The sequence below is a fragment of the Mobula birostris genome, chromosome 1 (assembly GCF_030028105.1).
Source record: "Mobula birostris isolate sMobBir1 chromosome 1, sMobBir1.hap1, whole genome shotgun sequence".
NCBI lineage: Eukaryota > Metazoa > Chordata > Chondrichthyes > Myliobatiformes > Myliobatidae > Mobula > Mobula birostris.
The window spans coordinates 74735306-74750785 of NC_092370.1; the positions used below are offsets into that span (position 1 = coordinate 74735306).

Genomic DNA, 15480 nt, shown 5'->3' on the forward strand with positions numbered 1-15480 from the left:
ACCTGCATAGTACAGAGCTTTTCCACGCAGCAATGGAGCTGGATGGTATTGAAGGCAATAGAAAAATCAAAAAACACGATCGTCACTGTGCTGCCAGGAGTATGCTCCATTCAGTGGGTAGATAACAGCATCATCGACTCCAATATTCTCCTTGTAGGCAAACTGCAGGGGATTGAGGGCTGATCTGACCAAGGGTCAGAGGTGAACCAGAACCAGCCTCTCTAGGCTCTTCATGACGCGTGAGGTCAGGGCCACTGGACGGTAGTCATTCAAGACTGTTGGTTGGCCCTTCTTGGGTACTGGGACCACACATGATGTTTTCCACACAGTCAGGATCCTTTCCAGGTTCAGACTCAGACTGAAAATGTGCTGGAGAACTCCACACAGCTGCTCAGCACACTCCTTCAGGATCTTAGGGTTCATACCATTCAGTCCCAATGCTTTGCCATGTTTGAGTCTCCCCAGAGCCCTCCTCGGTTGCTCAAAAGTGGACATTGGGATGGAATGATTAAGTATAGTCAGCATGGCTTTGTGCATGGTAGATCATGTCTAACCAATCTTATAGAGTTTTTCGAGGAAGTTACTAGGAAAGTGGATAAAGGCAAGGCAGTGAATGTTGTCTGTATGGACTTTAGCCACTCATTTGATAAGGTTCTGCATGGGAGGCTGGTCAGGAAGGTTCAGTTGCTTGGCATTCAGGGTGAGGTGGTAGACTGGTTTAGACATTGGCTTTGTGGGAGAAGCAAGAGAGTGGTAGTAGATGATTGCCTCTCTGACTGGAGGTCTGCGACTAGTGGCAGGAATTGGTGCTGGGTCCTTTGTTGTTTGTCATCTATATCAATGATCTGGATGATAATGCTGATAACAGAATCAGCAAATTTGCAAATAACACCAAGATTAGAGGTGTCGTGGACAGTGAGGAAGGCTATCATGGCTTGCAGAGGGATATGTGTCAGCTGGAAAAATGGCAGATGGAATTTAAGGCAGACAAGTGCAAGGTTTTGCACTTCCGTAGGACTAACTATGGTAGGTCTTACACAGTGAACGGTAGGGCACTGACAAATGCAGTTGAACAAAGGAATCTGGGAATACAAGTCTATAATTCATTGAGAGCAGTGTCACAGATAGATAGGGTTGTAAACAAACCCTTTGGCACATTAACTTTCATAAATTAACGTATCGAGTACAGAAGGTGGGATGTAATGTTGAAGTTGTTTGAGACATCGGTGAGGCCTAATTTAGAGCATTGTGTGCAGTTTTGGTAGATCTATTTTCAGTTACAATTCTATAGATTTCCTAAGTATGCCCACAGGAAAAAGAATCTCAGGGTTGTTTGTGGTAACAAGTATATACTCTGATACTAAAATTTACATTTTGAACTTTGGAAAGAGTGCAGAGAAAATTTACGAAGATGTTGCTGGGTTTGAAGGACCTGAGTTGTAAGGAAAAATTGAATAGGTTGGGACCGTTTTCTTTAGAACATAGTAGATTGAGAGGAGATTTGATAGAGGTGTACAAAATTATGAGGGATATATATATGGTAAATGCAAGCTGGTTTTTTTCCCCCAGTAAGGTTGGGTGAGATTACAACTAGAGGTCATGGGGAATATTAGAGGGTTGTGAGAGTGTGGAATGAACTGCCAGCACAAGTGGTGCATGCAAGCTCGATTTCAATGTTTAAGAGAAGTTTGGATAGGTACATGGATAATAAAGACATGGAGGGCTATGGTCCCAGTGCAGGTTGATGGGAGTAGGCAGTTGAAATGGTTTTGGCATGGAATAGATGGGCCAAAGGGTCTGTTTCTGTGCTGTACTTCTCTAAAAGGTCAGGGCAGATATATAGCTCCTTATTGAATTGATAATGGGAAATAGGAAATAGCTGAAGAATTAAACAGTTACTTTACATCTGCCTTCATGGAAAATGCATGTCTCGCTAATCTTTTGCCTCTCTATTAAATGTTTTTATGAGAATAGATACAGTAGTTGGATCTTAAGTGGCTTTCAATGAAGTCATAGAGAACCACAGCATAGAAACAGGCCCTTCTGCCCATCCAGTCCATGCTGACCTAATATTCCTCCTAGTCCCATCTACCTGTACTTAGACCATATCCCTCCAAACCTCCCATCCATGTATGTATCCAAATCTCTCTTAAATGTTATGATTGAACCAGCATCTACCACTCTGCTGGCTGCTCATTCCACTCTCTGTGTAAAGAAGATCTCCTTCAGATTTCCCTTGAAGAAAACCCTGAACCTATGACCTCCAGTTCTATTATCACCCAGGAGAAAGCCTGCATGCATTCATCCTATCTACAGTCTTCATAATTTTATATACAAGAGTCCCAAACAGAAGGTTAGTCAACAAGTTTGGAGCACATGGAAATCTTGCTCCACTCCTTCCCTCATCTCCTTATACTGGGCTGACTCTAGACTGAAAGACAGAGGGGAAACAGTCAGGGATTGAATGAGAGCTTGTAAGTGACAGGTGGATCCAGGTGAGGAGAGGTAGATGGAGGTGGGAAGAGTTGAAGCTAGTGACAGAGGCTAAGAGGTGTTAGATGGAGGCTGCAGGTGATAGAATGTGATAAGAGTAGAAGGTGCAGCATGGAATGGGAATAATGGGAAGAGTGCGTGCATGATGGGCAGATCGTATGGAAAAGGAGAAAGAATCCTGACTATGGGAGCTGGACAGGTGTGGGAGGAACTGGGTGGATCAGGAGAGACAGAAAATAAATAGAGAGGGAGCAAGTTACCTGAAACGGGAGAAGTCAGCGTTCATACTGTTAGATTATGCATTAAGTGTTTCTGAGACTTGCTGACAGGGTAACAAAGTCGTAGTAATCTGGCGGATCAGTCCGCAGCAGATGTAAAAGGAGTGAGATAGAACAAGGATATAGTGTTTTCCCAGCATATATGATTAATGAACTCTTTTCAGGCTTCAGCTGAGTACAGGTATCGATTTTAAAAGTCATTTCAATGACAAATTCTGCCATCTTCATCAGGGATGATGCCTGGGCATGTCTAATCTGGTGGTATTTATACCCCATCGTCCATCCTGCCTGGTTGGTTAGTCCCCATCCAATCAGGTTTACAATCGAATTCCAGTTCTTACTTAGAGCCTTATTCTTTGTTAAAATTATTTTCCTCTAGTTTTATCTCAATGGCTTCCTTCACTAGGCAGTCCCAAAAGCCATAGCGTTTCGGACCCAGAGAGTCTCCACGAGGAAATAAGACGATTACACATGTTGTTCCAGCAGAATAACTACAAGGTGAAGTAAATCAATCGGGCCCTTAAAAGAGCTGATGGAGAGACTGGAAAACCTATCAACGAAGAGGAATCTGTCGCTACCGCTAGCTTCCTAAAATTTCCACGGTTTCTGGGGGAATCGCCAGGTTTCTGAAGAAATACTGGATTAATGCTATCCACAAACTCACAAGGAAGCTCAAATTACAATTTATGCGGGTCAAAGATGACCTGGGATTCAGGATGGCTGGCGTTTACAGCATTCCCTGTGAATGCGAAGCAGCTTATATTGGCCAGACACAGATGGAAAACTGCATCAAGGAGCATAGGGGATGTATCCGTATGGGTTACCCGGAGAAATCGACAGTAGCAGAACATTGCATTCGCAATGGCCATAGGATTGACTTCAACGACACAAAACTACTGTGCTGCGCCAATGGCTTTTGGGGCTACCTGGTGAAGGAAGCCATTGAAGTAAAACTAGAGGAAAATAACTTTAACAAAGACCAAGGACTTGCTCGGAGTAAGAGCTGGCAGTCATTGTAAACAAGTCGGGGCAGCGAAATCCTGATTGGATGAGGACTAACCAATCAGGAGGGACGGACGCGGTGGTATAACCGGACTGGACATACCAAGGCATCATCCCTGATGAAGATGGCAGAGTTCGTCATTGAAACATTGGTCAAAATAGATACTTGTACCCGGCTGGAAGCCCGAGAAGAGTTTATTCGAGTGAGATGAGAACAGAGGAGAAATATCACAATACGAGAACGCTGCAGATGCTGACAGGGTGAAATAAAAGAGAAGAGCAGGACAGGCAGCATATTTAGAGGGGGCGATCTATAATCTTTACAGGTTCCATCGGAACGATTGGTTCTTGATCCTCCAAAATATTCCGCATGGAATTTAAACTGGAGGTGGCGGAGGGTGGGCTTAAGAAGGAGATTTTTGAAGAAGAAAAATGCCTTAAATTTAATTGGGTTTGGTTGTGTAACTGTGTTAGGATTAAGATTATTCCATGCTTTAATTGTGCGGGGGGGGGGATGAATTGCTGTACACATCTGACTTGGTAGTTAGTACTTCAAATTGAGTTGAGTGCCCTCGTCTGCTCCTAATAGGTTTGGGTTTGATATGGGATTGGTAGTATATGTCGAGCTGACCATTTAACATTTTGTAAAAACAGGTCAGGCGGTGTGCTTCACGTCTATGTTGGAGAGAGTTCCACTTTAATGAATTTAAAAGTTGAGTAACACTCGCTTCTCTCTCTCTTGTGACAAATCGAGCTGCCTGTCTTTGGACTCGCTGGATGGAAGTAGTGTTTTTGATTGGGAAATATACTATCGTGAGGACAACAGAGCATAAATTATACCAGATGGTGGAAAGAAAAACTGGTTACCTAAAATGGTTGAATTCAGTATTGAGTTTCGAAAAGTACGACAAGTCTCGTCTGAAGAGGAGGTGCTGCCCTGAGAAAGCGGATCCTCCAACTAGGCCGTTGAACCTCACCTCTGCCCGCCCCCACTCGCCGCGCGCGAGGCGTGACCGGTGCCGTTCGTGCACACCGCGCGCTTCCGAACCGCCCCGAGGAACGGACGCGCATGCGCGCAGCTCGGGTTGACGGGCTGGGTCCTGTGAATAGCGATTGCAGGCCGGCTGCAGGGAGTGGTGTGGATCCTCAAGCGATCAGCTAGTAAGCAAGGGGCTGGGGTGTGAAACACAGGAGGACCACGCTTGATTCCAGTCCACAGCGCAGGAGACCTGGTCCCCGTGACCTGACAGTACAGTAAATTTGGCCCCTGCGGCCCGACAGCCGGTGGAGACCCGTCATCGCGGCCTGACAACCCAGAGGTCAAGCTCTTCTCCAGTTTGACAGCCCAGGCCTATCCAGAACAGCTCATCTGTTGGGTCTGATCTAAGAGACAGCCAACAGGAAGAGACCGCCAGACCTGCTACACTCTCAAGTTGCTGTTTCGATAAACATGGAGCTCTGAGGTGGAACAAACCTTCCAGTTTGATCTGCGACTTTTCTATGACAATGAGATTACTGCCACAAAATTTACTTTGAGCCTTGTATATTGGAGACTAATCGTGTGAAACATGCTATGGAATCACATCCCTCTGATAAAGTCTTCATAGTCTGGCAGATCTTTTGTCATAAGATTCTCAATGGTGCATCTTAACTTGCGCTGATAGGTTTACGGCTTTGTTTCTTAGTGTGTACTACTACACCTGGAAGCAAGGGATTTTATGCAACTATTTGACCTAAGAAGAGTTTGCCATTCCTCTTTTATATTGATTGAGCACAGGGAAGGATTGAGAATAAACAGAACCTGCCTGTCTGATTTGCCTGCCCTTTAACAGTTACCTACTGTTCAATATATCCGTTGGAGTTGCAAAGAGAACAAGTACCTGAGCAGAACCATTCTCTCATCAATCCAGCCGACTTTTACTATTTGTTGAACACGTTCATCTCTGTAAAGATAGCTATCCACACTGTCAATTCAAGAGTAATGGGGAAGCTTGCAGGGGGCAAATGTTGGCTTATCTGATATCAAAATATCCAGTGCACAATGCACATAGGGGAAAGTGCAAAGAAAACGATAGCTGTAGAATTTTAACTGAGTGCAGAATCATATTGTTTTTGTTCTGTTGAATTTATCTTTTGCAGTAATCACTATTGTTTTGAAGAAATTTCCAAGGTTAGTCTTTTGCTGCCATTAAATACAAAGTTATTTATTTGATATGCCAGTGGCATTGAGATCAGTGTTAGCATATATATTGATCTATATCAGACCGTTTTAAAATTTGACCTGTTGTTTAACTGAGTTAGCATCATTTAAATTTCCTTTTGAAGCTGACCTTCTGTCTGAGTATTGCTGTGATATCCGAAGATGGTTTTGTGCAAAAATTAAAATTAATATTTAGTTTATGTTTTTACTGGGATGTGGTTGTTGGAAGTCAGACTTAGAGTGCTGTGATGTAGATTAAGCCAATCACTGTGTGCCAGTTGGTGTTTTACGTATGAGGTTAAAAAAATAGATATTTAATACTATACATACAAGTAGCAAGGTTGCTGCTATCAGACCCTTTCTTACTGTGCTTCTCTCTCAGTCTGCTTCTAACATCTTGCTTTACTCTGTACAATGCGTTTGACATCCCTTTTACCCCTTTTCCGGCCTGCTCTTCCCCTGATCCTGGGGCTCTCGTTGGGCTGCAGCCTGAGTTTGCTGCGAGCCTCCTGGACTCAGGGAAATGGGGATGAATCATGCATGGATACAGGAGACAGCATAGGGCTACTCCATAACAATGGACATCCTGGAGCTGAAACAGGGGAGTTCACTGGCAACAAGGAATATGAGCCAAGGATAGTCCCTTATTACAAGGATCCCAACAAGCCACACAAGAAAGTGCTGAGGTAAGAACTTTACACAAGAAAAAAGATACCTATGATAATTTTGTTTTTAAGTATGCATATTTTGGTGATTTCCTTCCTCCACAAAAAGTGAGGTTTCCTTAGTATTTTTCTTCTGTCTTGTTCAGAGATTAGCTTATATTATTATGTCCATTTTCAAAGGTCCAAAGGTCTATTTTCCTTGTTAGTATCTAAAATTTCACAAGTTGGTTCATTATTGTCATGTACTGAAGTACAGTGAAAAGATTGCCTTGCATTCCATTCATACAGATTATTTTATTAGAACTGTACAAGGTAAAACAATAACAGAATTCAGAATAAAGTGTTACAGTTACAGGTAAAATGCATTGCAGGTAAACAATAAGGTGCAACGTCAAAGGTTCATAGTCAGCAACACCTCTGCCATGGTTATTTTAAGTACTGGTGCTGCACAAATTTGCATCCTCAGCCCCCTATTCTACTCTCTGTACACTTATTATGCTGTTACTAGACACTGTTATAACTCCATTTACAATTTTGCTGATACCACCACAATAGTGGACCATGTCTCAGGTAATGATGAGTCAAAGTACAGGAAAGAGATAGGGGGCTTAGTGACATGGTGTTATGACAATGACCTTTCCCTCAATGTCAGCAAAACGAAAGAGCAGGAAGGGGGCAGTCTACATGCTCTTGCCTTCATCAATGGTGCTGATGTTGAGAGCTTTGAGTTCCTAGGTGTAAACATTGCCAATAGCCCACCCTGGTCCAGCCATGTAGATACCACAGCTAAGAAATCTCACCAATGCCTCTACACCTCAGGAGGCTAAAGGAATTTGACATGTTCCTGTCAACCCTTAATAATTTTATTGATGTACCATAAAAAGTGTCTTATTTGGATGCACTCCAGCTTGGTATGGCAACTCCTCTGCCTGTGACACAAGAAACAGCGGAGTTGTGGATACAGCTCAGCTCATCACTGAAACAAGCCTCTCCTCCATACACTCTGTCTATACGTCTGTATAATGCATCACCTCATACTAATGGACATTACACTCCATCTGCTGTTGCTTTGTCCATCTTCTCTCAGATTAACTACAGCTACAGGTTCCATTCTGTCATTTTATATCTTAAACTCCTGCTCTTTCTCCAGCTGTCCATAGATTTTTTTTTACTTTGTTCTTATCCAATTCCATTTTGAATATTCTTATTGGATCTGCTCCCGTTGATATTTTGATTTTTTTTAACCATTGCCTTACAAATCATAGCCACTCATTGTAAAATAAGATTCTTCTCATTCCTTTGTGTGGTACTTTAATTTGTTAAATCTGTATATCATTGTTGCTGGAAACAGATTCTTCTTTGCACTATCCACCACTTTTGTAATTTCCCTCAAATTGCACCGAAGCCTTCTCTGCTGTATGGAGAACTCGCCCCTGGGACCAACCTTGTCTAAATCTCCAGTGCATCCACTTGCTATTTTTCTCAGAGCCTAGAACTGAATCTAGTATACTGAATTTAGAATAGTATCAATTCCAAAGAAGAAACGTACAAATTAGCTAGAAAAAATTCAGAGTCCAGCAGAGGAGGACAAAGGGCTTAATTAGGAAAGGGAAAAAAGATTATGAGAGAAAGCTGGCAGGGAACATAAAAACTGACTGTAAAAGCTTTTATAGATTATGTGAGAAGAAAAAGATTGGTTAAGACAAATATAGGTCCCTTACAGTCAGAAACAGGTGAATTGATCATAGTCATAGTCATACTTTATTGATCCTGGGGAAAATTGGTTTTCAGGGAACAAGGGGAACAAGGACATGGCAGACCAATTGAATAACTACTTTGGTTCTGTCTTCACTAAGGGGAACATAAATAATCTTACAGAAATAGTAGGGGACCGAGGGTCTAGTGAGATGGAGGAACTGAGGGTAGAGAAGTGGTGTTAGGTAAATTGAAGGGATTAAAGGCAGATAAATCCCCAGGGCCGGATGGTCTGCATCCCAGAGTGCTTAAGGAAGTAGCCCAAGAAATAGTGGATGCATTAGTGATAATTTTTCAAAACTCTTTAGTTTCTGGATTAGTTCCTGAGGATTGGAGGGTGGCTAATGTAACCCAGCTTTTTAAAAAAGGAGGGAGTGAGAAACTGGGGAATTATAGACCGGTTAGCCTAACATCGGTGGTGGAGAAAATGCTAGAGTCAGTTATCAAAGATGTGGTAACAGCACATTTGGAAAGCGGTGAAATCATCAGACGAAGTGAGCATGGATTTGTGAAAGGAAAATCATGTCTGACGAATCTCATAGAATTTTTTGAGGATGTAACTAGTAGAGTGGATAGGGGAGAACCAGTGGATGTGGTATATTTGGATTTTCAAAAGGCTTTTGACAAGGTCCCACACAGGAGATTAGTGTACAAACTTAAAGCACACGGTATTGGGGGTATGGTATTGATGTGGATAGAGAATTCGTTGGCAGACAGGAAGCAAAGAGTGGGAATAAACGGGACCTTTTCAGAATGGCAGGCAGTGACTAGTGGGGTACCGCAAGGCTCAGTACTGGGACCCCAGTTGTTTACAATATATATTAATGACTTAGACGAGGGAATTAAATGCAGCATCTCCAAGTTTGCGGATGACACGAAGTTGGGCGGCAGTGTTAGCTGTGAGGAGGATGCTAAGAGGATGCAGGGTGACTTGGATAGATTAGGTGAGTGGGCAAATTCATGGCAGATGCAATTTAATGTGGATAAATGTGAAGTTATCCACTTTGGTGGCAAAAACAGGAAAACAGATTATTATCTGAATGGTGGCCGATTAGGAAAAGGGGAGCTGCAACGAGACCTGGGTGTCATTGTACACCAGTCATTGAAAGTGGGCATAGAGGTACAGCAGGCAGTGAAAAAGGCGAATGGTATACTGGCATTCATAGCAAGAGGATTCGAGTACAGGAGCAGGGAGGTACTACTGCAGTTGTACAAGGCCTTGGTGAGATCACACCTGGAGTATTGTGTGCAATTTTGGTCCCCTAATCTGAGGAACGCCATTCTTGCCTAGAGGGAGTACAAAGAAGGTTCGCCAGATTGATTCCTGGGATGGCAGGACTTTCATATGAAGAAAGACTGGATCGACTAGGCTTATACTCGCTAGAATTTAGAAGATTGAGGGGTGATCTTATTGAAACGTATAAAATTCTAAAGGGATTGGACAGGCTAGATGCAGGAAGATTGTTCCCGATGTTGGGGAAGTCCAGAACGAGGGGTCACAGTTTAAGGATAAAGGGGAAGCCTTTTAGGACCGAGATGAGGAAAAACTTCTTCACACACAGAGTGGTGAATCTGTGGAATTCTCTGCCACAGGAAACAGTTGAGGCCAGTTCATTGGCTTTATTTAAGAGGGAGTTAGATATGGTCCTTGTGGCTAAAGGGATCAGGAGGTGTGGCGAGAAGGCAGGTACAGGGTTCTGAGTTGGATGATCAGCCATGATCATACTGAATGGTGGTTCAGGCTCGAAGGGTCAAATGGCTTACTCCTGCACCTATTTTCTATGTTTCTATGTTTCTATACAATTGAAACTCAACCAATGTTTTATAAAGATTCAGAATTTTTACCCTTCTGCTTTTGTTAAAAAGCCAGGGAAGTGCTCTTTTTTTGAACAGCCAAAGTGTTATTAGATTCAGTTTCTTTTTAAGATACTTCTGAAATGTAATGCCTTCAGTTTACACAATGTAAACCCTCAGTAATAGTAAATAAATGACCAGATAACATAGAAAATAGAATAGTACAGCACAGTACAGGCCCTTCTGCCCACAATGTTGTGCCGACCCTCAATCACTGTCTTCCATATAACCCCCCCACCTTAAATTCCTCCATATACCTGTCTAGTAGTCTCTTAAATTTCGCTAGTGTATCTGCCTCCACCACTGACTCAGGCAGTGCGTTCCACGCACCAACCACTCTCTGAGTAAAAAACCTTCCTCTAATATCCCCCTTGAACTTCCCACCCCTTACCTTAAAGCCATGTCCTTTTGTATTGAGCAGTTTTGCCCTGGGGAAGAGGCACTGGCTATCCACTCTATTCCTCTTAATATCTTGTATGCACCTATCATGTCTCCTCTCATCCTCCTCCTCTCCAAAGAGTAAAGCCTTAGCTCCCTTAATCTCTGATCATAATCCATGCTCTCTAAACCAGGCAGCATCCTGGTAAATCTCCTCTGTACCCTTTCCAATACTTCCACATCCTTCCTATAGTGAGGAGACCAGAACTGGACACAGTACTCCAAGTGTGGCCTAACCAGAGTTTTATAGAGCTGCAACATTACCTTGCAACTCTTAAACTCTATCCCTTGACTTATGAAAGCTAACACCCCATAAGCTTTCTTAACTACCCTATCTACTTGTGAGGCAACTTTCAGGGATCTGTGGACATGTACCCCCATATCTCTCTGCTCCTCCACACTACAAAGTATCTTGCCATTTACTTTGTACTCTGCCTTGGAGTTTGTCCTTCCAAAGTATACCACCTCACACTTCTCTGGGTTGAACTCCATCTGCCACTTCTCAGCCCACTTCTGCATCCTATCAATGTCTCTCTGCAATCTTCGACAATCCTTGACACTACCTACAATACCACCAATCTTTGTGCCATCTGCAAACTTGCCAACCCACCCTTCTACCCCCACATCCAGGTCGTTAATAAAAATCACGAAAAGTAGAGGTCCCAGAACAGATCCTTGTGGGACAACCCTCCAATCCGAATGTACTCCCTCCACCACGACCCTCTGCCTTCTGCAGGCAAGCCAATTCTAAATCCACCTGGCCAAACTAAACTGGATCCCATGCCTTCTGATTTTCTGAATAAGCCTACGGTGTATATGTTGAGGGTTAAATATAACCTGTTTATATTGAGGGTTAAATATTGACAAGATCAGCCCACTGTTTAGTAATGTTCTTGGATCTTTTCCATTCACCTGAGAAAGCAAAGACATACCTCTAAAGAGTGTTGGTACTTTCAGATGAGGAGGAGGGGAGGGAAAGCTGGTACAAACAGCCATTATAGCTTGAAGTTAATTACATGTTTCTTCTACTAGAACACGTTACATCCACACAGAGTTGGGAATCCGTGATCGACTGTTTGTTGGTGTACTGACATCCAAAGGTACTCTGAACACATTGGCTGTGTCTGTTAATCGGACAGTGGCCCATCACTTCAACAAGCTGGTATATTTCACTGGGTTTCGCAATACCAAGGTTCCACATGGTATGCAGATAGTATCCCATGGAGATGACCAACCTGTGTGGCTAATGTACCGAACCATCCAGTACATCTATGAACATTATGGCAATGAGTACGACTGGTTCTACTTGACTCAGGATAACACATACACTGAGGCAGAACGCATCAAGTCTCTCATTTCTCACCTGAGTATCAACAATGACCTGTATTTGGGACGGACAGAAGAATTCATTGGCGGTGACCCTGACTCACGCTATTGCCATGGTGGCTATGGTTATGTGTTATCACGGAGTGTCCTTATCAAGCTTCAGCAGTACCTGGACAGCTGTCGCAATGATATCCTGAGTGCACGACCAGATGAGTGGCTTGGTCGCTGCATCATAGACTTCATTGGTATCAGCTGCATTGACAAACATAAGGTCAGTTAAACTGGTAAATTGGTTTATTGTTGTTACATATACTGAAGTACAGTGGAAAAAATTGCTTTGCACACCATCCAGATGGATCATTTCATTACAACATTGCATTGAGGTAATACAAGGGAAAACAATAACAGAATGAAGAATAAAGTGTTACAGTTACAAGTACAGCACAATGCAAGGGCATAATGAGGCAAATTGTGAAGTTGAGAGTCCATCTTGTGCTAGGAGACCATTCAAAAGTGTTATAACAGCAGAGTAGAAGCTATCCTTGAGCCTGGTATGTGCTTTCAGACTTTTGTATCTTCTGCCTGATGAAGAGTGGGAAGAAGATTCTCTAGCTAATCAAGAGCTTACCTGCTTCTGCTTTGAATATACTCAATGACCCAACCTCCACAGTCATCCATGGCAATGAATTCCACAGATTCACCTCCTACTGGCTAAAGAAACTCCTCCTCATCTCTGTTCTAAATGGACATCCCTCTATTTTGAGGCTGTGCCCTCTGGTTCTAGACTCTCCCCCCCTCCCATATGAAACATCCTCTCCAAATCCACTCTATGTAGGCATTTCAAAATTCAACAAGTTTCAGTGAGGTTCCCCCTTCATTCATCTAAACTTTGGTGAGTACAGGCCCAGAGCCATCAAATGCTCCTCATACATTAACCCTTTCATCCCTGGAATCATTCTCATGAACCGCCTCTGGACCCTCTCCAATGCCAGCACATCAGCACAGGGGCCCAAGACTGCTTACGATACTCCCAAGTGTGGTCTGACCAATGCTTTATAAAGCCCAAGCAAAACATCCTTGCCCTTATATTCTAGTCCTCACAAAATGGATACTAACATTGCTTTTTTGCCTTCCTTACCACCAACTCCACCTGTAATATACATCTAAGGGCTCTCAAGTCCCTTTACACTTCTGATTTTTTTAAATTTTCTCCCCAATTAGAAAATAGTCTTCACCTTTATTTCTTCTACTAATGTGCATGACCGTATACTTCCCTACGCCATATTCCATCTGGTACTTCTTTGCCCGTCCTGCAGATTTCCTGCTTCCTCAACACTAACTGCCCCTCCACCTATCTTTATTTAATCTATGATCTACAACCTAGCCACAAGGCCATTAGTTCTGTCATCTAAATCATTGACATATAACATGAAAAGAAGCAGTCCCAAAACAGATCCCTGCAGAACACCACTAGTCATCAGCAGCCATCCAGAAAAGGGCCCCTTTATTCCCACTCTTTGCTTTCTGCTCACCAGCCAATCTTCTGTCCATGCTAGTATCTCTCCTGTAATACCATGGGTTCTTATCTAGACTCACTTCTGCCCTCTGACACTCAACTTTCTGATATTTGGCTTGAGTCTTCCGCAGTGAAGACTGACACAAAATACTTATTAAGGTGACCCACTATTACTTTGTCCCCCATTGTTGTTGTTCGTCCATCGTTGACGTCGATGAGGACCTCGACACCATTATGATGGTGCCGAGACTAACGCGTGATTTGGATTTAAGTGAGGGAGAGATGCGCAGCGTCAGCCTCACTCTCTCTTCCCAATTCCCATCTGGATCCAGTGGCAAGACAGAGTCGAGACGGCTGGAGATGGGACTAGGTGCAGTGGATGACCAGGACGTCTTCTGTGTCTTGTCCTGCTCTACACGTTCCACGACGCTTGAAGAAACCGCCTTCTTGACTGTTGGACCTTCCATTGGTCTCGTCCGCTCAATCCGCCGGAGTCTGTCTTCACATGCTGGAATAGACAACTCCCAATATCCCTATGCTCCCCATTACTAACTCCCTATGTCCCCCATTACTACCTCTCCAGTGACATTTTCCAGCGGTTCAATATTCATTCTCATCTCTCTTTTTCTCTTTATACTGTATGTCTGTAAAAACCTTTGGTATCGTAGAGTCATAGAGAAGTACAGTTCAGAAACCATCCCTTTGGCCCATCTAGTCCATACCGACGCCATTTAGACTGCCTACACCTATCAACCTGCACTGTGATTATAGTCTCCATATCCCACTATCCATGTACCTATCGAAACTGCTCTTAAATGTTGAAATCGAGCTCACATGCATCACTTGTGCTGGCAGCTCATTTCACATTCTCACAACCCTCTGAGTGAAAGAAGTTTCCACTCATGTTTCCCATAATTTTTTCATCTTTTACCCTTAAGCCATGACGTCTGGTTGTAGTCCCACCTAGTTTTAGTGGCAAAAGCCTGCTTGCATTTTCCTCGCCTGTACCCTTCATAATTTTGTATACTTCTATCACGTCTCCTCTCAAGCTTCTACATTCTAAAGAATAGAGTCCTAACCAATTGAACCTTTTCATTATAACTCAGGTCCTCCAGACCCACTAACGTCCTTTCTCTGCACTCTTTCAACTTTGTTTACATCTTTCCTGGAGATTGGTGACCAAAACTGCTCACCATACTGCAAATTAGGCCACACCAATGTCTCAAACAACTTCAACATTACATCCCATTATCTGTACTTGATACATTGATTTATGAAGGCCAATGTGCCAAAACGACCCTATCTACATGTGATGCCACTTTCAATGAATTGTGTACCTGTATTCCCAGATCCCTTTGTTCTACCACACTCCTCAGTACCCTTCTGTACCCACCAGGGTGTTACTCTGGTTGGCAATCAATGGTGAGCGGTGATCTGGAAGAGGGGACCAAGGGTAGTGTATCTAAATTTGCTGATGACACTAAATTGAGTGGTAAAGCAAATTGTGCAGAAGGTATGAAGAGTCTGCAGAGAGATAAAGATAGGTTAAGTGAATGGGCAAGGTCTGGCAGATGGAGTATAATGTTGGTAATTGCGAGGTCTTCCACTTTGGAAGGAAAAATGGAAGATTAGATTATTATTTAGATGGTAAAAAATTGCAGCATGCTGCTATGCAGGGGAACTTGGGAGTGTTTGTGCATGAATCACAAAAGGTTGGTTTGCAGGTGCAGCAGGTTATCAAGAAGACAAAAGGAATGTTGGCCTTTGTTACTGGGGGAATTGAATTTAAGAGCAGGAAGGTTATGTTGCATCTGTATAGGGTACTGGTGAGGCCACACCTGGAGTACTGTGTGCATTTCTGGTCTCCTTACTTGAGGAAGGATATACTGGCTTTGGAGGCGGTGCAAAGGAGATTCACCAGGTTAATTCCAGAGATGAGAGGGTCAGACTGTG

The 15480-nt window shown here is 43.2% G+C and overlaps 1 protein-coding gene across 2 annotated transcripts in view; it reads left to right on the plus strand.

The window, feature by feature from the left end:
- The first annotated feature begins 3892 nt into the window (after positions 1-3892).
- LOC140197239 (chondroitin sulfate glucuronyltransferase-like) overlaps positions 3893-15480 on the plus strand; it is a 50455-nt gene continuing 38867 nt past the window's right edge. Inside the window, exons 1-3 of one of the 2 annotated variants that reach the window (XM_072257172.1) lie at positions 3893-5943; positions 6462-6659; positions 11718-12282. In XM_072257172.1, coding sequence (XP_072113273.1) covers positions 6514-6659; positions 11718-12282 — 711 coding nt within the window. In that variant the 5' untranslated portion in view covers positions 3893-5943; positions 6462-6513. Of the gene's footprint in view, positions 6660-11717; positions 12283-15480 lie in introns of both variants that reach the window. The other variant, XM_072257168.1, reaches the window with a different exon arrangement.